At 48.7% G+C, this 26,201-nt stretch overlaps 1 protein-coding gene across 9 annotated transcripts in view; it reads left to right on the forward strand.

The window, feature by feature from the left end:
- RALGPS1 (Ral GEF with PH domain and SH3 binding motif 1) overlaps positions 1-26,201 on the forward strand; it is a 269,628-nt gene that overhangs the window by 89,837 nt on the left and 153,590 nt on the right. For all 9 annotated transcript variants that reach the window (XM_042914070.1, XM_042914073.1, XM_042914074.1 and 6 more), the window contains 3 exons: positions 5,638-5,721; positions 15,426-15,515; positions 18,072-18,164. In XM_042914070.1, the coding sequence (XP_042770004.1) occupies positions 5,638-5,721; positions 15,426-15,515; positions 18,072-18,164 (267 nt within the window). The remainder of the gene's footprint in view (positions 1-5,637; positions 5,722-15,425; positions 15,516-18,071; positions 18,165-26,201) is intronic.

Below are 26,201 nucleotides of genomic sequence, written 5' to 3' on the forward strand. Positions count from 1 at the left end.
ATGAGACCCTCAGCACGTGCCAGGTGTTAGCACGGTTCCTGGCACAAAGTCGGTAGTCAGTAAAGCTTACTGGCTGGGCCTTGGTCCTTGTCCCAGGCATAGTTGGAGTCCTGCTGCCCAGGGACTGCTCTTCTGGGCACCTTATCCCCATCAGACTCCAGGGTCTCTCCTGATCTGGATCATCTGCCCCTGCTCCCACCTGCCCTGTGCTGCCTTTTCCCTCATTTAAGACACCCATTGAAAGTACTTATAATGTATCAGACATTATTCTAAGCAATTGACAAATATCACCTTATTTACTTCTTTTTTAACGATTTTTTTATTTAGTAATTTCTACACCCAATGTGGGGCTCGAACTCACAACCCCAAGATCAAGAGTCACATGCTCTTCTGACTGAGCCAGCGAGTTATATGTTACTTCTTATAACTACTGCGTGAGGGAGGTGCTGTCCCTGCCAGTTTTCAGATGAGCAGGGTCGGGCCCTGGGGGTGGCAATGGCTTGGCCAGGATCACACAGCCAGCTGGTTGTGAGTCAGCCCCAGTCCATCTGAGTCCTTAACTGCTGTACTCCAGGGTCTCTCTTTTCTCAGCCCTCGTGCCCTCCCCGTTCACTCCTAAGACCAGAGCCAGCCCCGCTCCTGGGTTCCAAGTGGAAGGCCCCCATGGAGCATCTCTCATTCCTACCTCCAGCCCCAGGACCCCTACTTCCACACCAGGACAAGAGGATGCCATGCACCTTTGCTACTGTGATTTCCGCGAGGGTGACAAGGTCTGAAGGTCCTCGAAGGACACAGCAGCCACTCCGTCATTTGCCTGTTCTTAACCATGTCACCAGAGTCTAGGCCCTAAAATGCCTTACCCCTTAGTCAGACCCCACTCCCAGCCCCCAAACTGGCACTGTCTCCCCCGACTGCCTCAGTGGGTCGTCTACTCCCTGGGGTGTTTTTAGAACTAGTTTGACTAAGTGTGATTGTCCCACAGGTTCTTCTGAAGATCGTTCTAGACTGTAGAATGGGAGGAGGGGGGAGGACGGAGAAGGGTCGCCACTGAGCAAAACTGGTAATGCGGTGCCTGTGGCCAGTGGCAGCCTGGTGGTAGCCCATGGAGTCAGACTTCGTGACCTTTCCTTCACGCGGTGCGTGTTCCACGTGGACATGTTTTAGGAGCGTGATTTGGAAAAGATTGCAGTCCGGATCAAGCACGTGTGTGGAAGGCCCATGTGTTGGCACCGACTTCTGTGGCCTAGATCCTGCAAGGGTCTCCGGGGAGGACTTGTCCCACTCCCCAGGTTCTAGAGCCTTACCTCACTGGCCCCGGACACGGTCTGGGTCGGGCCTTTCTCAGGCCACCTCAGGCATCTGACTCCCGGACCCCTACGCGCAAGGCTGGCAGCTGGTGGCTTTCCTGGCAGTGTGGCCCCAAGTGGCTTCACAGGGAGAGCTGCGTGCAGTGGTGACTCTTGGTGTCACGTAGGAACGATTGCGTGAGGTAAAAGTTGTTTCTATATTGGTTAGTGATGTTTCCCCGGTTTCTTTGTAATAAACACTCTCCTTTGACTGTCAGAATGGGTGTCTAAATGAATCTCATGCTGCTAGGTTTTTCATTTAAGGCAGCTGGTCAGACTCCTTTTTGGTTCCAGGCCCACTGACGCTGACGTTGAGGTCCCTGTGGGACACTGGGGAAGGTGTGGCCAGAGGTGGCTGCATATCCTGGTCTGGAGCTCAGGAGAGAAACCGGGCTGGGCACAGATGTGCGGGGCAAGCCACGGAGGTGGATGTGGTCTTCCAGGGAGGACTGTGGACGGAGAAGAATACAGAAGAAGACCATGGACAGATTTAGGTGGATATGGGGTGGGGGGTGGGAAGTACCAGAAAAGAAAGAAGCAGCCAGAAAAGAAGACTGAGGCTAGGGGTTGTGAGAAGACAGCCGGAGAACAGAGAGCGGAGAGCATGGTGCTGAAGGGCTGGTACAGGCAGCGGGAACAGGTGGGGCTGCTGCCCTGCTGGGAAGCTGTCACCAGTAAGGGACAGAGCAGGGTCAGTGGAGCAGGGGGCTGGGAAGGAGGTGGGGAGGGAGGCGGCACTGACAGCCTGGGAAAGCTGTCTTTCAGCAGGACTCTCCTTGTTATTATTATTGTTCGCGGAGAGGAAGGAGGTGAGGGTGCAGGGAAGAGAGAGGGCTGGAGGGCAAGGCTGAGCAGGGGAGGGAACGGGGTCCAGTGCCCAGGAGGAGAGCAGGTCCCCGAGAGGATAGGTTTGCTCTTCCATTGAAGCCAAGGAAGGGAGAGGACGCAAGTGAATTTGCACATTTGGTGGCAGAAAGGTTTCTTCTCACAGCTCCTGTTTTCTCCCTGATGAAGCCAGGGAGCATCCACATGACAGAAGAGAGGCCCCGGAGGAAGCTGGCAAAGGACTGTACAGGCTCATACTCTCCTTTCACATCCAGTTGACCTCAGCAGAGAACTCAGAGCCAAGGACAGACAGGGTGCGATCAGGGCCCCAGTGCCCTTGGGAGGGGGCTGTGTGGTGGCCCAGGGACAGCCGGGTGGCTCACCCAGGATGCAAGGCCACCAGCCTCAGCCCAACCCCTTGTCTCCTTCTAGAACCAGCCCTGTCTCCTCTGGTCAATTTTAACTTAATTACACGCAGATCAGTTCCATAGCATAGACCTTTTTTAGGCATTAGTGACTGGAAGAGTTTTGTTCTATTACTTCACATTTTCCAAACCCACTTCACACAGATGGAATCTCTTGTAATCCTATAAGGCCAAACACAGAAGAAACAGTGCCAAGGAGGTTGGGCGCAGGACTTGTTTTAGTGCAGATAGAACGGTCTTATTTCTTTTGACGTCCTGATAAATCTTTCTGCCCTGAATTTGGGAGATTTCAACCCCGAGGAACACTCATACTCCATTCATTCAACAGATGAGGCTTGGCATCCGCTGTGAGCCAGACCTGTGCCCTGCACGTAACCTCCTTTGCCAGGCGTTACTTCTTTCAGTCTCTGCCACAATTCTGTGGAGTTAATTTCGGTGTCCCTGTTTCATCAGCGATGAAAACAGTGCCGACAGAGGTTAACTTGCCTGAGGTCGCCTCGGAAGTAAGTGGCCGGGCGGGATTCAGGGCAAGGTCTTTTGGTTCTTAAGTCCTTTGCTCCTTCCATGTCATCAAGGAACCCCTCAAACACAATGTTTCACTCTGTTGAGGTTTTCATTTTAAATGTTACGCGTCTCTCAGCGTGAAAGGTTCTTTAGGGAATTGTCAAAACCCTGAGAAGTATAGTTTTTGAACCAGGGTCTTAGAAATGTTCCAATCAAATAAATTTAGGGCAGATTTATTAAGTACTTGCTTTGGTTCCTGCCTGCATGACATCAGCAAAGCGAGAGAGAAATCGTCATAGATTTTGTTAATAATTTGAGATTGCAACAGGAGCACGGTGTGGGAGGAAGTGGAGGGTGTTTGGAGCTTGCGCTGAGTCTGACAGCAATGCGACCCTGGGAAGGGGAAGGTAGATAACGTTCACCAGCTACTTGTTATGTGCTCCGTGCCCTGCATGTCTGGATCTCACTTAGTCGTTATTTAATGAGCTTCACAGATAAATACAATATGATACCCATTTTAATATGTGAAAACTGAGCTTCTGAGAAGGTTGTCTTCTGAGATCATGCAGCTGGTGTGTGGAGGCCAGGATATGACTGGGTCTGTCTAATTCTAAATAAGATTACAGACTCTTAATTTAATGTGTGCACATAAACACATACTTGTGCGTGCATACATACACATGTATATGTGTAAAGCTTTTGTTGTTTATTAAAGAATTCAGGAAAAAACGAAGGGGTGACTATTAACGAGAAATTGGGCGACAACCATGCCTCAGTCCTTGAAACACCTCTTTTATATCTGATTATAATCCATTGCTTTCCAGGACTGGTTCTGGGATCCACAGAGGAGGGAGGTTCTTGTTCTCACAATTAAACTTTGAAAGGGCAATGATATACATTTGCAAAATAATTAAAGTATCTGTTCTGAAGGGGAGGAGAAGTCAATGTAACTGAGGCAGGTTGAATACATATTTTTAGAACAAGGAGAATCATGGTAAACAGAGGTGAATGCTACATCTCAAAGAGGTTCATGTCTGCTCGTGAAAAGAAATGAGTCAAGGTATTCATTCAAGAGGATGGATCCTGAGCCCCTTCCTCTTTGCTAAATGGATGTGGTGTGAATTACATGAGGTAACAGGTGAAGTGCCTTGGCCAGCCCCTGACGTGCGGGGGACTCTTGATAAATGGGTGGCGTTCGTTAACGTCCTTGTCATTACTATTCTTTGGGGTCTGCATTGTGAGGGTGTAAAGGACTGGCAAGGTCAAAGATGGTCGTGTTTTCCCGTGTGGGTGACCAGGAGGAGAATGGCGCATTTACAGAAGTGAGACAGCCGGGAGAGGAGCAGAGTGCATAGCCCCCGCTTGGTGCCTGAGTGCTTTCAAGTCCAGGCCATTGATCTTATATCCCGAGCTGTCCACTGCCTCCAGCCAGGCTTCACACAGCACCTGTGGCATAGAGTTGGGTCCCGAGATGCATTTGAAGGGCACAGCACTTCAGACAGAGCTGCTCGGCCAACAGGTTTTGTCTCTGGCCGTTCCCACTGCCCTCCCTGACTTCCTAGTAGACCCCTATTCCCGCTGCCAGGCAGCTGGCTCTCCCTAAAGATCTTATTAAAGTTCCAGATGTGTGGCAAAAAAAAATGTTGTTAATAATAGCAAGGCCTGATACGAATTTAAAGAAGGTCTTGTAACTTAGGGATAGAGAACTTTCGTCTGCCTCCTTTATTCTGTTCTTCGCCAGCGCTCCCAAGCCACAAGCTGAGAACGCTGGCCCTTGGATAATGGGTTTTCTCTGGTCCTCTTATGCACCCAAGTCATCCTATTACAGTGTTCCTGTTAACTCCCTTGGGTAGGAACCAGCTTCACAGATGGGTAAAATTTAGATAATTTGATTATTCAAATTATAACATTAAACCTGTTGGAAAAGAGACGAGGCCCTTGAAGAAGTTGTTAAAGGCAACCTCTCCTTCTAGCCCCCTGTTGGTTGTACGAGATAGGGGAGGGGCTGACTTCAGGAAGGGGTGTGAGGTGGTCCCAGAATCTTCTCTGATTCCAGTGGGCTGGGGCAAGGAGGTTCCCTCATGCCAGGAGTGGAGGGTATCACGTGGCCAATGAACTCGTTTATCCATATTTCACTTTAAAATTTTTAAGTTCACCTGGGAGGATGGGTCTTTCTAGCTAACACATTATGCCCTCTCGCAGACAGTTTACCTTCAGAAGGGACTTCTGGTCCCAGGGGAACTGGCAGAGGAGGCAGTTTGTGGTTAAGAATATTTTGGCACAGAAGTCCTGGGAAATGTGGCCACAGGGTTATGGGCCAAAGTGTCCTACTTTCCATCCTCACTCCTGGGGTCCCGGGGTACACCTCCGTCTACAGACCCAGCCCCCCTCTCCAGAGGACGGGGAGAAGACTGACCCACCCTGGTGAAGATATGGATGGCCAGGGCTTTGGCCCTTCCCCACCTTTGTGTCCACATTCCAGTTAGATGTCCCTTGTGTGTTAGAATCGCTGTTGAAATTGACTCTGTGCTTCCTAGGAACTAGCCAGCTGTGGATGGAGTAAGAAGGAGAAACATAGTCTCGCCCCCAACGTTGTGGCCTTTACCCGGAGGTTTAACCAGGTAAGCAGTACCCCTTGCCTGTGCGTGGCCGTATAGCGACCTGTTGTCCCCTTGGGCTGGGAGCCCTGCCAGGGTTCAATCCCAGGCACCTGGCCCCAGGTCCAAACCCCTCTTCCCGAACCATCCCGCCCATCAATCCTTTTGCCTGCACGGTCCTTCTTCACAGCAGGTGGAACCAAATACATCTTTTCCTGGGTTTAAATTGCCTCACTGGCTTCCAGTTCCACCTAAGCTAAGGCTCAAGCACCTTAATTTCCCTGCAGGGTCCTGCACGGTGGGTCTGGTTTCTGTCCACCCCTCCAGTCTCCTCTCTTGTCCCTTTCCCTGCTCCGCAGGCTTCAGCCATCCTGGCCTCCTTCTCTTCCCTGATGCACCCTCTCTGCCCCATCAGGCCCCAGATGTGCTGTCCTCTCAGTTCAGAATTCTTCCTCTCTGTTTAGCCCCCCAGTCTGATCTTAGCCTGAGCGTCACTTCTGTGGGGAGCTTTCTGTGAACCCCTAGCCCGTGCGAGGTCTTGCTGTCAGACATTCTCTCACTGGCCCCTGTGCTGCTTTTTCCATCTGGCCCTTTGCTCATCTGTCCTCACTGTGTGCAGCTCCTTTGCCTCCGTCTTCCTTGCCAGTCTGTGGGCTCCGCGAAGGCAGGAGCCATATCCATCTTGTTCACCAGCGCACCTCCCGCCACCTGGCCTAATGTCAGGCATATGATAGACCCTCAGTACATACATGTGGAGTGGATGAATGAGGTGCTCGGAACTTTTGAGTGCCCGATGCCCTGGTCACCGGCCCCGTACATACTACTGCAAACTGACTTGGCCCAGCCAGCACCTTTGCGCCAGTATGAAGATCTGCACCCCCACTGAAGGGAACGACGATGAAGACTTGGACCGGCTGAGGGCAGTGGGCTTCTGGCTTCTCAGCCAGATCTACCAGAATGAGATCTCCGGTAGAAAGCACCCTCTAAGACCTCCCTTGGACGGACCAAACCCCCAAATGGTGCTGTTGACAGTTTTTCTTCCTTCTTCTTGTTTTTCTGGTTTCAAATGAGGACAGTGGTTTAGAAATTGCATAGTGTGCGTGACTGGACCTCGGGGTGATGGGCCTGGGTTTCCTTTGGGCCTTCCCACTCAGAAATGCTGGGCCCTGTGCATCCCCGCTGCCCAGCCCTCCCCAGGCTTCCCCAGCCTCGGCTACCACCGGAGGACGGGGAGAGCCTCCGAGAGGCACCAGCTTTTCGTCTGGAGATCAAGACTGAAGTTTGCATTATTGTTGTTATACTAGGAACTAAGAAGGACCTAGGCATCTGCAGTGGGGCTGTATGCACTGTTTGTTTTGAACAGAGAAGTTCTGAAGGCCTTTGTTTTTTTGCTCTTTCTTTTCAAAATCTTTTCCTTTTCAACTGAGCTTAGGCTTTAAAAAATAAAACAGATGTGCACACACTGTCAGAGGATTCATAGTTTCCTTCACAAAACTATTTGACTGGAAGCCAGCTCAGTCCCACCTCTGGCCAGCCACAGTGCTCCCGGAGGAGGGCCGCTGGGGGCTCTGATGTAATCTGCTTTGCACGCGGAGGCCAGGTCAGCCTGGCAGAGGGTGGTGCGGCTCGTTCCGCGAACAGTTGCATCGTGTCCAGATCAGACCAAGCGGGTGAAGCGAGCCAGAAGCGAAGTCGCGTTTTCCCAAACAGGACGCTCTGAGAAATGGTCTTGCTGCCAGCCTGTCAGCTACTCAGAGCGAGCAGCTCCTGGACACGGCCATTTGGCTTCAAAACTGGCCAACAGCCAGGCCCGGTCAGCCACTGGGGCTGCTTTCTCTGAGATGAACCGATTGGCATCCCTTCCTGGCAGACTTTTATATGTGAGAACAAGGCTCCCCATCAGACTCCAGATAAAGGAAAGCAGGTCAGTTGCCTTTGTGAGCCTCAGTTTCCTTATCTGTAAATGAGAATAACAGTATGACTCACCTTGCACAGTTGCTGTGGAGATTAAATGAAATGGCACACGAAGAGCTCTCAGCACGGTGTCTGGCATGTAGTAAGCGTCCAAATGTTTTCGGGGAAAGTAAGAGAGAACAGGAAGATCAGCTGATTGGAAGGAGGTTGCCCGCAGATATGAGGCTTCTTGTGGCCAAACCAGAAACCCAGTGGCCAGACCCTGTGGGCTTGCCTGCTTTCTCTGTGGGACCTGAGTCCCTTGGAATTTGTTCCTAGAGCTCATGGAGGGATGGCAGCACCCAGCTGAGTTCACTGAGCTGTCTGCTCTGGGCCAGGCTCCTATCTCGGCCCCAAGGAGTTCACCACAGACCACAGAAGTGCTCCACCTTTTTTGAATCGTGTTCTTTTGAGAATTTGAAAAATATATATGCATATGTGAACCCGTTTCCAGATAAATGCAGAGATGTATAAATTTGCATTTAATTTTAGTGAGTTCAGTGCTTGCCCCCTCAAAATGTGTGCACGAACACTTTAGGGGTCTGTGAGCAACAGCCTAAGAAGCTGTGGTCACAGAGAATCAAACCCCTATGGGTTTGCATCCTAGCCCTACAACCTACTTGCTTTCCCATCTTGGGTTGTCTTTTGACCTTTCACCTTCCTTATTTATAAAGTGGGAAGAATCATTTCAAGTGGTTTTGAAGATTAAATGAGAATTGTGGATGTAAAGGGTTTGGCCCCGTACTTGACACATAGTAAACAATTAGCATTAGCTGTAAAAAGGGTGTAGAGTAGTGGGAGCTCTGAACTGAAGGACAGTGAGGCCTGGGACTGGTTGCTGGCAGCAGAGTTGGAATTGTGTCCTGAAGATGCTGAAGAATTCGGGAAAGATGAGGAGGGAATTGGGAGAACTTGGTTCTGGTCTAGATTCTACTGCTAACCTGTTTCAGGCCTCGGGCAAGTCACTTCCTCTCTCTGGGTCTCAGGATCCTTATTGGGCAGGGCCAAAGGTTCCTGGTTCCAGGAAGCTGGGTCCCTTCTCTGGCAGCTTCCTCCTCTGTGGCTGCAAGATGGCTGCCAACAGATCCTGGCTCACATCCTGTTGTGAGGGCAACCCCCAGCAGAAAAATCTTGCCTCCTTTTCAGTAGCCCTGTCATCTGATGTTTAGCTGCTTTGGCTTGTGTCCCATCCTGTTCATCCTGATCAGTCACTCTGACCATGAAGACATGAGGCTCTCGTTGGCCAGGTCTTAGAAATAAGCCTGCCCATGGAGCTAGGGGCAGGGGGCCTAGGCCACATGAGCCAAGAATGGAGAAGTGATAGTTCCTCAAGAAACTAAGATGTCAGCCAATTAGGAATAGAGGGGAACTTCCTCACCTTGATAAAGGACGCTTACAAAAACCCTGCAGCCAACATCATACTTAATAGTAAAACATTGGATGATTTCCCCCTAAGATTGGCTAAGATGTGCTCTTTCAATACTTCCATTCAGTAGTGCAATAAGAAAAAAAAAGATATGACGATATACAGATTGAAAAGGAAGAAATGAAACTGACTTTACTCACATAGGACATGATTGTGTATATAGAAATTCTCAAAGAAATCTGTAAAAAAATTTACTGTAACTAGTAAGTGAATATAGCAAGGCTGCAGAACACAAGATCAATATACAAAAGCTGTCCTATATATAAGCAGTAAAGAATTAGAATTTGAAATAGAAAACCCCCACGCCACTTACAACACACACACACACACACACACACACACACACACACACACACACACACAAAATGCTTAGGTATAAATCTAACAAAGCACATAAACGTTTTGTATGTGGAAAGCTGCAAAACGCTGATGAAAGAAATCACAGTATATTGGAATAGATAAATATTCCATCTTCATGGTCTGGAAGACTCCCAACTTGATCTATAGAGTGAAGCAAATCCCAATCAAAATCCTATCAAGCTATTTTGTAGGTCGAAAAAACTGATTCTAAAATATATATGGGAAGACTAAAGACAGAATAACCAGCGCAATGCTGAAAAAGAGCAAAGTTGGAGGCCTCGCTCTACCTGATTTCAGGACTAACTGTAAAGCTACAGTAATCAAGACAGCATGGTCCTGACAAAAGAAAAGACACCTAGTAATGGAACAGAACAGACATATAGTCGTCTGATCTTTGACAGATGCATGAGCCCTCAATGGAAGAAGGGTAATCTCTTCAACAAAATGGTATTGGAACAATTGGAACATTTTTTTCATGTATGTAAAATAACGGACCTAGACACAGACTGTATAGATCTTTCATAAAAATTAACTCAAAATAGGGTGCCTGGGTGGCTCAGTCAGTTGAGGGTCTGATTCTTGATTTCAGCTCAGGTCATGATCTCACAGTTGTGAAATTGAGTCCCATGTCAGGCTTCACGCTGAGCATGGAGCCTGCTGAAAATTCATATTCTCTCTCTCTCTCTCTCTCTCTCTCTCTCACCCCCCTCTCTCCCTCCCTCTCCCTGCCTCTGCCCCTCTTCCCTGCTCACACACTCTCTCTCTCTAAAAAAAAAAAAACAAAAAAAAAAAAACCCAAAAAACTCAAAATGGAGCATAAACCTAAATGTGAAAGATAAAACTATAAAACTTTTAGGAGAAAACATAGAAGAAAATCTATATGACCTTTGGTGATGAGTTATTAAATGTAACACCAAAAGTACAATCCATGAAAGAAAAAACTGATTAAGTTGGGCTTCATTAAAATTAGAAATTTCTGCTCTGCAAAAGACACTGGTAAGATAATTAAAAAACAAAGCACAGCCTGGGGAAATACTCACAAAACACATATCTGGTAAAAGAATTGTATCCAAAATATACTCTTAAAACTCAACATTAAGAAAACAACCCAATTAAGAAATGGGCAGAAGATCTGGACACCTCACCAAAGAAGTACAGATAGCAAACAAACATATAAAAAGACGCTCAACGTCATTTGTCACTGGGGCAATGCCACAACACTATGCACCTTTTAGAAGAGCTAGAATAAAACAGTGACAATACCAGTTGCTGGCAAGTATCTGGAGCAGTACAAACTCTCATTCATTGCTGGTGGAAATGCAAAACGGTACGTCCAGCAATTACACTCCTAGATAATTATCCAGCTTCTTTTGAAATCTGCTGTATACACATACACACAAATATCTTGATAGCAGCTTTATTCATCATTGTCAATAACTGAAAAGAACTAAGATATCCTTCAATAGGTGAATGGATAGACAAACTGGTAAATCCATACAATGGAAGAGTATTCACCAAAAAAATAAATAAAGGAATCAGCCCTCAAGCCATATAAAGACATGGATGAATCTTAAATGCATATTACTAAGTGAAAGAAACCAGTCTGACATATGTATGATTACTTCCACCTCCCCGCTCCCAGCTTTTTAAAAACATTCTGGGAAATGTAAAACGTTTTTCAAAAAGGTAAAACTAAGGATGATAAACAGATTGATCAGTGGGTTGCCAGAGGTTTGAGACGGGGAGAGCACTGAGTAGGTGAAGCACAGAGGATTTTTTAGGGTGGTGAAACTATTCTGTGTGATGCTGTATGATACATAGTGTCATTTGGACACACGACACTATGCGTTTGTGGAAACTCCTAGAACTTTCCATCACCAAGAGTAAACTTTAGTGTATGCAAATTTGAAAAATTTCTTGTGGAAATTAACGAAATCTAGAATGGAATACGTAACATAAAATCTAACCATATTATAAACGTATGAAACAACATCACTGAGGAGGGTGAGGTGAAAGGTGCTGAATTAAGTAACTTTGGAAATGAGGGGAGCCTGTAACACTGAAGACGAAAGGAACTGTATATAAGCTCTATACTCTAGTTAATATAGCTGCTCCCCGAGTGCATTGGGTAACAATTCGGAAGCTCTTTTACATGAATACTGGAATTGAACGATTAAGGAAATGGATGGCAGATGGTAGGACCCAGGTTTTTCACTGTTGGGAGTGGAAAGTTACAGATGAGCAAGGGGGAGACATCAATATAAACTCATTTATTTTAATATAGATACAGATGGTTGCATATGGAAATATTTATAGGTGTGTATATGTACATGTTAGTATTCACGCACACACGCACACACACACGTATGCATATATTCGCTTGCTCTCCCAGCTGAGAGAACCTAGAAACATTGATGCCCAGTAGCAACAAGTACACCCAGCACCCAGATCTTGTTTCCTCATACCATTCTCTAACAAAAGGAACCAAGGCTCCTTGGAGAAATGGCTGGTTTAATCCTGGGGCAATAGCATCTCGATGAGCCTATAGCATCATGTAGTTCCAGAAAATAAGGAAGTGCTCGAACCAACCAACCAGCCAACCCACTAAAACAATGCTGGGTAGGTCAAAGGAACATAGGAGCCAACTGAAAGAGCTTTCAATGACCAAAGCTGGAATAATTTGAGCAAGAAAATAAATAACATAGTATTGGGTTATCATCCCAAGTGTAAAGTAGGTATCTATGAGTCTTTTCTGATATAAATAAGTGATTGCATAAATAAACGGGGAAGAATAGACAAATTTCCTATGCAGAATAATTCCAATAGCTCACTTCCTTCTATAGTGACTTCTTTCCAGAGTCTGAGGTGATACTATTATTTACGTAAAAGTTTCCTATTAATGGCCATTTCTTTTCTGTTCTTTTACTTTATGAACAGTACTTTGGTGAATCCTTTTACATTAGTTCCTCTAAATTTCTGTGTTTTCATAAAACAAAAATTCTAGGGAGAATGGAAGTTTAACATCTTTCAAGTTATATTTAAGTTGCTCTTCAAAATGGTCCTATAAATTTATACTCCCCAAAACAGTGTAAAATAGTACCAGTTTCTTTACGTTCTTGGCGCAATACATGGCCCACAAGGGGTTAATGTATTTTCCTTAATACACAAAGAACTTTACTAAATCAGTAGTAAGAGGACAGCTGTCCCAATAGAAAGATGGGTAAGGATCCGAGCAGGTAATTCACAGGGCAGATAGTACAAATGGCCTATAAATATTTGTAACAAAAAACTGAAAAAAAAAAGTACAAAAGATATGTTAATTGAATAGTAATGGAAGAAATGCAAAATAGAAACAATGAGATATTATTTTGCCTGTTCGGTTAGTAAAAAAAAAAAAATTGCAATAACCTCTTTGTGCAGGGGGCTGTGGATCAGCTCAAACTTGTTGATGGATAAGCAAATAGACCTTTTGGAGGCCAAGTTTTTATATGTGCTTTTGAAAAAAGGTACACATACTTTTATTCACTCCACCTTACTAGAATTTACCCTAAGACCATAATTAAAAATGTGTAAAGATTTATGTGTAAATATGCTTACCACAGCATTGTTCAGTACAACAAAATAATTAGAAGTAGCCTACCCAACAAGAGGAGGTGACTTAATGATGATATTTCCCTAAGGTGGAATATTATTCAGGTGGAATAATATATACCAATTTAACTGAAAAAGACAGACGTATGGAAAAGAGAGAAGAAGGACACAAACCACGATGTCCGTCATCATGGTCTGTGTATGAGAATGAGGTCGCGAATGATTTCTGCCTTTTGTGCCTATCTCTGTGTCCTTTGTTTTCTGCCTTAAACTTCTCTTCAATTTTGTAGGTAGAGAAGAGAATAAAAAATGTTTGAAACTTTCTTGATTCTACTTTTGTAATGTCTTTCCTACCTGCCCCTTCTCTCCCATCTCCTTCAACATGGGCCTAGCGGAAGCCTCCTGCCTATCACTTAGACCATTGCATCAGGTTCCTGATGGGTGTCCCTGCCCCTACAGAAGACTCTCTTCCTTGGCTTGGAAACCTATGGAAGTCTCCCCATGTAGAATAGCACCTAAGGTCCTTCTTGTCATCTTGTTGCACCAGACCCCCCACATTCTGGCCTTCGATGCCCTTTCTAGCGTTAATTTCCCCCATCTACCTTGACCCCACAGAGCACCCACAACACCAGACCAGTCGGTCCGCTCAGCTCTCCCTGGTCATGGTGTATACAGCCGTACCTTAATCCCGTCTCTACCTGTTTGAAGTCTACCCATCTTTCAAGCCCTGCCTCTTCCAGCAAGCCTTCCCCTATCATTACCTCCCCCATGTTCTAGTCCACTTAGGTTGAACTTCTTCCGTGTCCATGATCGCCAGGTGATTTGGGGACGGTCCTGCCTCTTCCTTTGGTGCCTTCCATACCAGGCAAGGACTGATAGGGTCTGGACTCACAGTGTCAAGTCTGCACACAGTACAGGCTTCATGAAAATCTGTCGAATTGAATTGACTCAGAGTTGCTTCTGCTTACCGTGTGCTGCAGATCAGAGTCAACTCTGCCATGTTCCATAATTATGCCTTAAATCTGTGTGATTTTGGGGCATGCAGGAATCTATTAAATTATACATATAAACTATCACACTTGAGGCTATGTGGCATAAAAATGTGCGTGTATTAAAATATAAGGTTTATGGGCATGTCACTTGGTGTTCAGAAAGTCTTTCTTCCATAACTGGCTAGTAAAACTTTGGAGTCTGAACTTAATTTTAGGCAATTCCTTGGAAAAAATGATTCTATGGAAAACCAGGCATGTCCTGGAGGCGACCACAGATAATTGCGCAGAAAAAAAACTTTTCTATAATATTCCTGCTTAACATAAAAAGCAAATTTTTTATTCTTGGTTACTCTTCTCTTGTTTTCGCATTGAAAAGTGACTATTTCAGGGAAGAGAGTAAATTTGGTTGCAGCAGTAAATGTGCCTTGTTAAGTCTGGAATATCCCCGTTTTTCTTTGTAAAATTTAGAGGTTTTACATGCCTTAAGTTCCTTTCAACTCCACACAACCAACCCCGTACCCTGCTCAGCCCTCTCTCTCTCTTTCTCTTAGTCATGCTGTCAATCCACCCTTGGGTGTCTATGTGTCACACAGCACTGTTGTTACAGTAGTGGGACACTTCCTAGAGGTTCTTGGCACGAAGCCCCTTTTGTGTTGCCCTGAGGTGTCACGTGAGTCAACGATACCCTGGTAGAGAATGTGCTTGTTCCCAGAAAGATTCAAGGGGCTTGGGGATGTTGATTTCTGTGAGAGGTCAGGCATAAACAGTGTTCTGAGCCCAAAGTGCCATTGTGTCCTTCTGGCATGTGTAGTCTTCAGAAAAACCTGTCTCTTCACCTGCATTGCTTTATGGAACTTTGAAAGATGCTTTTGTATCATTTAACTTACTGGGCGAACCCTCTCCTAGAAAATTAAATTTCTTACAGTTGTGCAAATACTGGTGAATCCTTCTCGTCTTGGGTCTGCCTGGGGATATAGATCTCATGGGTGGTACTGCCCATGTACATATCCCTTAGTCTGGCCACTGGTCCTTCCATCCATCCAACCATCCATCCGTGGTCTTCCCACAACTGGGGTCCTTCTGAGCAGAAATCTGTCTGGTGCATCTCAGAATTCCCTGCAGCGACTTCAGAGAGATTACTATGTCACGGAGGCCCAGTAACTCCCCTGGACGATGAGGAAAGTACTTGTCTCTCTCAGCACCGCTGTGCATGTTGGAGAGGAGGTGCTGAAGGAGGGAGCCATTTGTAGGCTAGATGTTGTACGTAAAGGGACCCTCAACCACATGCATCCCCAGGCTGGAAGGCTGGGCTCTTCCAGTTTCCCGGCCTCTGGGAAATCCCCGTTTGTGGTGGGCGAGGGCACCGTGGGTGGTCCGGCATTTAACCGCTGTATTTGACTTTACAGGTCAGTTTTTGGGTTGTACGAGAAATTCTAACAGCACAGACTTTAAAAATAAGGGCAGAAATCCTGAGCCATTTTGTGAAAATAGCCAAGGTAAGATGTTTTATTTTTTTCCTTCCTTCCTTCCTTCCTTCCTTCCTTCCTTCCTTCCTTCCTTCCTTCCTTCCTGTTTGTTTCAGAGTGTGTTTCCTCAGTACTTTGGGAGCTGCTTTGCTCTGGGCCTGCTGGGCAGGGTTCAAACAGAAGGCTGTGACCTGACCTCTCCAGGCTGTAAGATGGGCCTAGGTGCCCACTCAGCCTCCCTGCCCCCGTGCACGCATCGCACTGTGGCCTGCTACCCGTTACCATGGCAGCCAGCTATTCTCTTTAGCTGGCCATTCTGTGGGGCCCTGGGGGCTCCCTCTGGGGTCCCTCCATCCTCTGTTTCAGATTTAGCCCTTCCTGGGGGGTGACGGGTTATGTGATACCATCACACCCTGCACAGTTTTGTCCCTAGTCAGCAGAGCTCATCCCACCGCATCCTGAGTTTAAGGCCTGGGCCCCGTGACCCTGCTGGCTCTCACCCCCACCTCTGCCCCTGCCCAAATAGGTTCTGTCCTTGCAGGTTGTTGAGCACCGGGCTTACGTCTGCACCCCGCCTTTCCCCTCCTCTTCCCTGACGCCTGCCAGCCCAGGCAGTGACAGCATGGGCTTCCCCTGACCACTGTCATCACTTCCACGGCCCTGCCAGCTCCTCGCCGTACGCAGCTCCTGACCGCCGGGCTTACCCACGTCTGGGCGGCGCACTGCTGTGCTGTCTGGTTCGCTGTGGGGTGTGTGTGCATGTTGCATCCCCACCCAGTCCCCGGGCCAGCTGGCCTTTACTGATTGCCCTTCACGAGCCAGGCACCTCAGCAGCCACCTTCCTGAAATGGTCACGTTTGAGGTTCACTTTGTTAGAAGGCCACTTCCAGAGCGGGGAGGAGGGGTGTAGGGAGGTGGGCGTCCATGCCCGGGGCCCTGCAGCCAGTGAACTGGGGCTTGTCTCTGCTTTCAGGGGAGCGGCTCTCCCACCCCTCGTGGGAAGGGCAAGGGCATCGATCTATGAGTATGCCCGGGGCAGCAGACACTAGCACGCCCTGTGTGTTCTGAAGAATTTGGAACTGTGCTGGGCTTTGCGATGCTTGCTGCTGGCAGTGAGCTTATGCTGGGCCACGGGAGAAAGCGGATGAAGTTCCAGCCCACCTGGTGCTTTCAAGAAACGAGCTGACGGTGCCCAGACTATCCCTCCTTAACCTCTGCCGTCTTCCAGCGGTGGCTCGTCATCCTGGCCTTGTGCCCTGGCTGTGTTCTTGTCTAGGCTCCCCTTCCTCTGGACCTTGCCATCCCATCTACAAAATGAAAGGGGTGGATTAGGTGATCTCCCAGAGGGCCTTCAGCTCTAAAAGAAACTGTGTGACAGGCATGGCAATTCAGATATGTAGGATGAAATTCACTTCTCTCGGAGAACCTATTAATACACACAGGGAACAATTAGAGATTGTTACAAGATGTATGAAATGAAGTATTAACTTGTGTGGTAAGGGAGAAATCTCAGTAGGGACAGGGCCGTGAGGACTAGGCATAAGGGCTTGTCGTTTATTTGTTCATTCCATAGGCCCTACTGTGTGCTGTACGACGTACTAGGGATACGATGGCAGAGACAGGTAGAAGCAAGGGTCCACATGGTCCAGTGTGCTAAGGAGGTGTGCACACTGCTCTGGGAACACACAGGCGGGTTCCCCAGCCTTCCTGGAGCTCTCACCCCGGTGCCGGGCACTGGTCTGGCATGTTGCATGCACCATCCTGGGTAGGGTGGGTGCCGTGGTTACCTTCCTTGTTAAGTATGAGGCTCAGGTGACTCGCTGCAGGACACACAAGTGGTGGGAGCTGGGATTGGAGCCAGATCTCTTGGTTTCCTCAAACCCGCTCACTAGCCCAGGCTGCACCGGCTCCCGAGGATGAGACGCGGAGCCCCAGTCCTGTTAGGTTTCCCTCCGCGCCGAGGGAAACCGAGAACGGAGCAGTTACATCTCTGTGTACTTACTCCCGGCTGTGTCCCCTTCTCTTGTCTTCCATGGTAAGGAACTTGTGTGAGACTGAATTGAATCCAAATGTTCTCCCTAACTTGGGGTCTGGTTCAAAGGAGCACAGTCAAGTGACCGAGAAGCCAGAGCTCCGTCTCCCTAGCTGAGCGGGACCGTGCAGATCGGTAACAGCTTCCCTCAGCCCCTCTCCTGCCTGGTGGAAGGTAGTTGCAGAGGACCCACGTGGGTATTGTTGGCACAGCCGAGGCCTCAGTATACAAAAGCCTGCTGGGACAGTTCCAGTTCGTCTAAAAAAAGGACATAAATGACATTATCAAGCCTTCTCCCGAGCCATGTTTCTGTCCAGCAACCAGACTAGTCAGCTTGTAAAATTTTGTGTTTTAGATGCAGACTCACCTTTTGACAGTTTGAAGGAAAAAAAAAGCATATGGTTTCTATGAACTCCCTAGAACTATATTTTCGACATGAGATATTTTTAAGTATAATTGAATTTCATAAATATGACAACATTTGGTAACACTTGAGCGTGTTTTTGTTCTGTTGTTTATAGCAGCAAAATAATCTATTCCATATCTTTTTTCAGAAACTTCTAGAACTCAACAACCTTCATTCTCTCATGTCTGTGGTATCAGCATTACAGAGTGCACCCATCTTCAGGCTGACAAAAACCTGGGCTGTAAGTTAATTCCTTTGAGTTTTGGCTCTCATTTCACTGGGTTGAAGCTCTTCATTCCTTGAGCCTCCAAAGGCTTTCTCTGACTGCCTGCCCTTTGCCCACGAGAGAGGCATCTTCTGTCCTTCAGGGACTTCAGCCCCATTTCGGGACAAGGAAGTTGTGAGGACACCATCATGGCTGGGGCCGGAAGCGCCCTCGAGTGGACCTTCCTGGACCCTATGACTTCATGTGTGCTGGCTGGGTCGGCGACATGACTTCTGCCCTCCACTTGGCTGGCATTCTTGTGACAGGCTCCGAACTGCTCTCGGGAAGGTCTCTGGGCTGATGGTTCACGGCTGCCCTGGGCTGCTGGCTGTACAGCTAAGAGATTCTCTGGAGAAACCTGAGGCCCTCATGTAGGGAGAAGTGATTTTTTTTTTTTTTCCTGAAGGCCATGGATAATTTCAGCTCAGAGGTGGAGTCTGATAGTTATATAATTGAGTCTGTAGGAAAGTTTTTCTGCTGTAAAAATACTTTAAAAATATCTCAGACCTCTTTATCCTCCTTAGCTTGGCACAGTGCCTGACATGGGGGAAGTAATTGCTATTTCCATAGCTCATTAGTATTCACCTCCTGGCCCGCCTGGTCCAGGGTCTCCCACAGCCACACAGCCCAAGCCTTTCAAGACCTGTTTATGTCCCGCGGAACTGAAGGAAACTATATGGACTTGTCAGCTGTGTTTCTGCAACTCATTTCCGAACTTCTTTCTGCCAGTCTGTGGGGCTGGGCTCTGTTTCATACTTGGCTAATTCTGGGGCCTTTAAAACACTTAAGGATTATGTTGTAGGTGATCAGAAATGAGCCCTGTTTTTTTAAATTGCAATTTTCCATAGACCTAGCCCTAGCAAAGCGGAGCGAGCAGTCTCAGCCTGGAGTCAGACACCGGGTTTGTGTTGAGACACCGTTCAGAGCATGACTTCTGTGGGACTCAATTCCCTGTATCTACTCAGAGGTTGGCCTAGATTAGTGGTTTGACGTCAGTGCTTCGTGGAGTCCCAGGGGTTCCGTGGAGCTGCCTTGGGGGCCACCAAGGGCTGGGGGAGAGGAGGAGGGTGCCAAGCAGACACCTTGGCACTGTTTCTGCCAGAGCCGCTCTGTTCGCATCAGTTTTACGTACTGGGCTTCTGGGTGAATTTCGGTTGAGCAATGGCTTGGGAGATTGAGAGCAAGCTTGGAAGCCGTTGGTCTCTCCCGTTGTTGCCAGCCCTGTGAGTCCCCGAGTCCATCTGAGCCATGAGGCTTTTTTCAAAAGTTGCCTAGAGATTCTTTTTCAAATGAATTTTCCATTATTTAGATGCTGTTGTTGGTTGTCGGGCTGCTGGGAGCTATGTGCGGACTCAGAGAGATGAATTACGGAGCTCGGGGTGCACAGACCTTACTGGCTGTGCAATTGTGATCCCATTGACCCCCATGAGCTGTGTAGTTGGTGAGGCCAGTAGGGGAGCCTTGCAGGCCACCTCTCGCCCACCTGCCCTGTTGGTCCCAGCCCAGTGGTTGGCACGGAGCGTTTGGGAAATGCAGGGGGCCACATTCATCCTCTTTCCCCTTCGGCCACATCACCGCAGCGCAGTGGAATCGGTGGCTGCATTTCTTCCTGATTCTGTTTCCACACCTGCCGTCACAAGCACGTAGCATGTCTGCTCTGTGGTTTTATCTACAGTCTGCCTCTGCCTTTCAGCTGCCTTCTTTCACACGACAAGGTCGGATTTTCCTTGGGTCTCCGGGGCCCAGCTGAGTGTCCCCGTGTTGTGTGTCCTGCTTTTGTTCAATGTGCTGAGTCTTAGCCTCCACTTGCTGTTAATTCTGGTAATGAGATTAGCCGCAGAAATATTGCCAAAAAGGAGTTGTTTCCCCTCTCCCTACTTTTCCCTTGACGCGGTACTGGGGAGACCCCGTGGGCCCACCGAGCAGGGCAGGAGCACAGGAGCCACCGCCACAGCAGCACAAGAAGGTCAGTGCTTTTATGGCCTCCATTTATTCAGAGAAAGAAACTGAGGTGCCAAGAGGTGTGGTGGCCTGACCAAGATCGCAGAACTGGCGAGGACCAGAGCTGGTATGACGCCCTGCTGGGCCGCATAGTCCGCGTTCTTGGCCAGTGTGCTGGGTGGCTTGTCAGTGACGGAACGTGATGTCGGAATCAGGCTGGGCACAGGGCACGGAGAAATTGGCACACGTGTTTCTTGGGAGGTGAGGCTGGCACACGGGCCCTCAGGGACAGGGTGTGACCAGCTCCCTGAGTGCCGTCCCTGGGGTGGCACGAAACCCTGGATAAATGAGAACCCTGGCCGGAAGGGACTTATGGGTGTGCCCCTTGGTTGCACCATGGATGACCTCCAGTGAGGGCCAGGTGGTTGTTAGCTGTAGGGCAGGGCAGCCTGTTGACCCGTCCGTGGCTGGCTGCGGGGTGCCGGTAGCTGAGGGAATTGGGATGGATCAGAGACTGACACTGAGCACAGGCTCCCACACAGCGGGCGCTAATAAATGCTGCTGCTGCGCAAATGGGGAGGGAGTCACCTTCTGTTGGCCTGGAAAACACAGACAGGGTCTGATTCATCCCAGCACTGGGGCCTCTTTGGAACACTGGCCGCCTCAAGGCCATGCGACCTAAGCAATGGTCAATTCTGATTTCCCGAGTACGCACTACCCTGCGGCTCTTACTCATTCTGCAAATCAAACATTTATCAAATGCTTTCTCCATGCCGGACCCTGAGGCTCTGGGCAAGGGCTCTGCCTTCGTGGGCTCTTGTGTTGTTCAGAGGAGACAGACACATTGTTGAGGAGGGTGAACACAAGCCCCGTCTCGCTGGTATTAGAAGAGACGGATGAATGTTTGCTGGGTGTGTGGAGTACTGTCAGCTGGTGTGAGAGTGACACAGGAGAGCAAAGCAGGAGGGTGGGAGAGAGGGTGACGGGGGCGGCGGGAACGCGGGGCTTCAGGGCAGGCCTCTCTGAGAAGGAAGAGTGTGCTACGTCACCACCCGAGTGACACTAGGGGGTGGCCGGGCCGGCATGAGGGCACAGCCGGTGCAAAGACCCTCAGTGGGAAGAAACTTGGTGCCATCAGGAAGCTCAGAGTCAGCATGGTAGGGGCACTGTGGGCCGGGAGGAGATAGAGGCAAGATGCTGTGGAGGGGCCCATCGGGAAGGGCTTAGAGCCCGGGACAGGAGTCAGGTTCTCGTCCAAGTGCGGGGAAGGGTTTTAAACAGGAGCCGGACACGGTCTGGTTTACAGCTGCTCTTCGTTTTTTTATTTTTTAAATTACCGTTGCTACTTTGTGGAAACAAGCTGGGTGGACGTGCAGGGGCCACGATGGGAAACGGGGCCTGCTGAGGAGGTGCAGGCAGCATCCAGGAGTGAGGTGATGTTGGTCGGGGTGGGGAGGCAGCAGCAGACAGGGGAGGAGGAGACCGATGGGGGAGGTGCTCTGAAGGCAGACCTGGCAGGTTCGTGGGATGGGATGTCGGAGAGGAGGAAAGGAGAGGAATGAAAATGATTTCTAGGTTTGGGGCCTGAGCAGTAGGGACGATGGTGCAACCTTTTCTCCGGTCAGAGTGGTCCCGGGAGGAGACCGACTTATTGACGAGTGACCTGGGGGTATGGAGTTCCTGGAGTTTGGGTGAGTCACTCTCTACGGTAATTATAGTCATGTGCTACACATCACACACACACACACACACACACACACACACACACACACACACACACTCTCGCACACACACGCTCTGCTGACTCTCTGCACGTTCCTGTCGTGATTTGCTCTTTCCTACTGAATCGATCCAGGCGGTTTGACTCAGCTCCAGCAACAGGGGGAAACGATCGCCAGTGGGCCAGGCGGCCTGGTCTGCAGGATGGGGACCCGGGAAGGGAACCTCCGGGGAGTGGGGCTCTCACTCCAGACACCTGTGGGGGGAGGCACGGGGTCATCAAGCTCTGCAGTTTGGAGAACAGCCACTTTGCAGATGTCCTGAGGAGGCACATGTGTGGCATTCACATATTTCGGGGTTTGGAGGCTTCTCTTCTGCCTCTGTCTGATGTCGTGCCCCAGGGACACCCCCCACCCTGATGTTGTTAAGAAGATGGCCATAAGCATAGGCTGCCTGTTTTACGCTTCCCTGAGCCTTGGCAAGATGGGTGAGGGGGTGAGGAGATGGAGGGCAGAGGAAACCAAGGTTTGCGCCTCCGATCACTCGTTCCTCTGTCCTTCCTCAGAGCCGTGCCTGCATTGCTTCCCAGAAGGTCCCAGTCATGAACCGTGCTGACATTTTCACCCTCACCTTCCTTACGTTGCCACAACTTCGGCTGTTTCGTCACCCCCTTCTTGAAAAATCTCCTTCCACCGGCTGAGGCCTCTTCTTCCATTTCTGACGGCTGGCTCCTCCCTGACCGCTTTTGTTCCTCTCACCCTCTGGGTGGAAGTGTTCTGTGAGGCTCCAGCTCTGATTCCCGCCCTCCCATCAACTCTCTCTCCCTTGGGATCTCAGGGCACGGAGGACACCACCGTCACTTCTGTGCTCAGTGCAGGCGGTCTCCTCTACTCAGGCGCAGCCTCCTTCTGCGGCCCTAGCCCCGTGTTCCCACGCCTGCTCCATGCAGCCCTCTGCTCTCATGTTCCTTTCACAGCTCACACTTGGCGTGTCTGAAATCAAACTTTGGTTTCCGGGAGTGATAGGGAGTGCCAGAAGACTCTCTTAGCAGATTGTGTTTTGGACTTCGAGGCAGTATGGTAGACTGAGCTGACGGGGATCAGCCCCGCCCTCCCGATCGCCCGCTCCAAACACACAAACACAAATAAATGCTGGATAAAATACAACCAAATTAAAACCCAAGATGCAAAGCTGAACTAGAAGCCAAGAAAGGGAAGTCACCATGTGCTGGAGATAAAGCATGCTCTCTGAGTCAGCACAGCGAGCGCGGCGAAGGGAAACTGCCGTGTGTAGGCCTCGCAGCGGGCGCCAGGGTAGCTCACGTGTGCCTGGGAGCAGAGGCCAGCTTGCAGGCCCCGTGCACGCGGGGGGCTGGAACTCAGCTACCTGTAGGAGTCCGAGAACCCTCGAGTGTCACCCATCAGAAAATCTCTGTTCGGCCTGGGGGAGCCCCGAGAAAGCACGAGTGAAAAAGGTCACCTCTGGGAAACTGTCACCCCAGCCTCTACCTCAGGCAGCCCTGGGGTCCGAGGACACATGACCTGCACTGGTGTGGGGACCCCGGGCCAAGACGTGAGGGGCAGTGTCCCGTGCAGATTGAGTATAGACTCCTGAACCGGATCCCCAGGCTGAGGCTTGGACCTGCCTCTGTGGTAAGGATTCAGTGAGACATAGACGAAAAACTGTTTGGTTGTGGTTGTTGTTATTTACTCATTTTGACTGTTCTCAAATGAACCAGTCCTCGTTATCTCTGGCCTGAGATCACCACCATCTTTGGGCTGCCCTCCTTGCTTCCGGTGTCTCTGGCCGCTCACACCGCTGCTGGAGTGATTGCCCCAAAACATCACCAGTGTCTTCGCTTTCCTGATGACAGCCCGTTTTTAGCACTCCCCCACCCCTTGCTTGGTTGGGGGCTCTGCACCCAGCACTCCTCCAAAGCGGGAAGTTCTGATATAACCGTTTTGATGCTGTTCTTTTTAATCGGTCGTTTGGACATTCACTCACCACCCCCAGTTTTATAAGAACGCATACTTTGTCAGCCAGTTTTCTTAATGTTTTATTTTTGAGAGAGAGCACGCGAGAGCACAAGTAGGGGAGGGGCAGAGAGAGGGGAGGACAGAGGATCCAAAGCAGGCTCTGTGCTGACAGCAGAGAGCCCGATGTGGGGCTCGAACTCATGAACTGTGAGACCATGACCTGAGCCAAAGTCAATGCTTAACCGACTGAGCCACCCAGGTGCACCCCATGTTAGGCAATTTTTAACCATCGTTTGGATTCCTGACCCTGGACTCCAGCGAGCCCTGAGAGTGAGGGGAGATGCATGGCAGGGATGAGAGGATTGGGATATCTTGACAGGTATTTTAGGGGGAAACTCACGTTTGGGAGTGTGGTGCTTGAAGAACGCTCACAGGTGGTGAGCATATTCCAGAGCGCAGGGGACATGGTAGAGACATTTTGGCAACGACAGCAGATACCAAAAGGTTTCATACCTACTTCACACCTACTTCCTGACCTCAGAAAACAAACCATAAACCTTTCAGCGGTGGCCAGTGGAGCATCTCCCGCCAGCAACATCGCGACTCCGTGCCCCCAGTCACGTGAGGAAGAGACGCAAGAGTTGGCCAGAGGAATTTCCTGTTCGTATGCAGCCACAGTCAACTCATTCTTTCCCCTTTGATTAGTATTTGCCGTTCATGCTTAGCTGCTTGTGACTGGTCCCCTGTTTGCAAGTTGAGGTGAAGTATCAGAAGAGTAGTGTCGTGTGTCCATGGGGTCCAAATGGATACCACATCCAAACGTCAAAAACATACTTTGCCAAATGGCAAGCTGCCATCTCTCTACTACCTTTCCAATCTTTTTAAAATTATTACTGATTTTTTTTATTTGAGTATAGTTGACACAAAATGTTACATTAGTTTCAGGTGGTACACCATAGTGTTGCAACAAGTTTGTATTATGTGACCATCTGTCACTGTACAATGCTGTTACAGTATCATTGACTATATTCCTCATGCTGTGCCTTTTATTCCTGTGACTTATTCATTCCATAACTGGAAGCCTGTATCTCCTACTCCTCTTCACCTCTTTTGCCCATCCCCCCACCCCTGCCCCTCTGGCAACCATTCATTTGTTCTCTGTATTTACAGGTTGGATTCAGCTTTTTGTTTCTTTGTTTATTCACTTGGTTTCTGAGTAAAATCATACGGTATTTGTCTTTCTCAGTCTGATTTATTTCACTTGGGATAACACCCTGTAGGTCCATCCATGTTCCCGCGTAATATTCCTTTGTATGTAAATACCTCATCCTCCTTATCCATTTATCTGTTGATGGACTTCTAGGTTGCTCCCATATTTTGGCTTTTGTGAATAATGCTGCGGTAGACATAGGAGACCTTTCCAGTCTTGTCCAAAGCAACACTTGACCACTTGACACGTTTTTGCCAAACTACTGCTCCCTTGAGCATCCCTGTGTGTTTCTACCCCCAGGCCACTGTTCATGCTTTTTTTTTTTTTTTTTTTTTTTTTTTGGCCTCTGGAACCTCTCCAGCCCTGTCTCTACTGGTTGAAATTCTTAGAGATCCACTTCTAAGACTGCCTCTTCCTGAAGTTCCTCCTTTGCATGTTGGAGTTTGTTCTCTGTAGAGCCCTCTCATAGAGTCTCTGGCCCTTCCCGTTTTAGCTAGGCTTTTTCATTACTCCACCAGGTTGGACAAAGGGGGTGCACGTTCAATGCCTGACTCCTCACCCACCCACAGCAGCTCTGCAGCCTGGATTGGCCCTTGGCAAACTTCCATTCGGGGACCAATCTCGACCTTCTGGCTCTACTCTTGGGGCTTTGTGGGAAGGTCTGCCTGGTGTTGCCATGAGCAGAATTAAAAAATATTAGCAAAATTATTGGAGACACATGATAAAAATTGTCCTCTATGATTATACATTATGTATGTATGCATGTGGTGTATGTATATATATATTTGTGCATGTAAACTGTGCATGTAACTGTGCATGTAAACCGTGAAAGGCTAATTTTTTAAAAGATAAACTCTTGACTCACATAGATAGAAAATGAATACTTGCCAAAGATTTTATTTAACTCGTTAATTGGTGACAGAACCAGCAAGATAGTGCAACCAGTAAGATATTATCAAAAGAGAGTCCGGAGTACTACACTTTCATAGTTAGGTTAAGGAACACCAAAGTAATTTTTTAAAGTTTATTTTATTTATTTTTGAGAGAGAAGGAGAATGACCACGTGTGAGCAGGGGAGGGGGAGAGAGAGAGAGACAGGGAGAGAGAATCCCAAGCAGGCTCTGTGCTGTCAGCATAGAGCCTGACATGGGGCTTGACCCCACAAAC

This window comes from Panthera leo, chromosome D4 (genome assembly GCF_018350215.1).
Source record: "Panthera leo isolate Ple1 chromosome D4, P.leo_Ple1_pat1.1, whole genome shotgun sequence".
Taxonomy (NCBI): Eukaryota; Metazoa; Chordata; class Mammalia; order Carnivora; family Felidae; genus Panthera; species Panthera leo.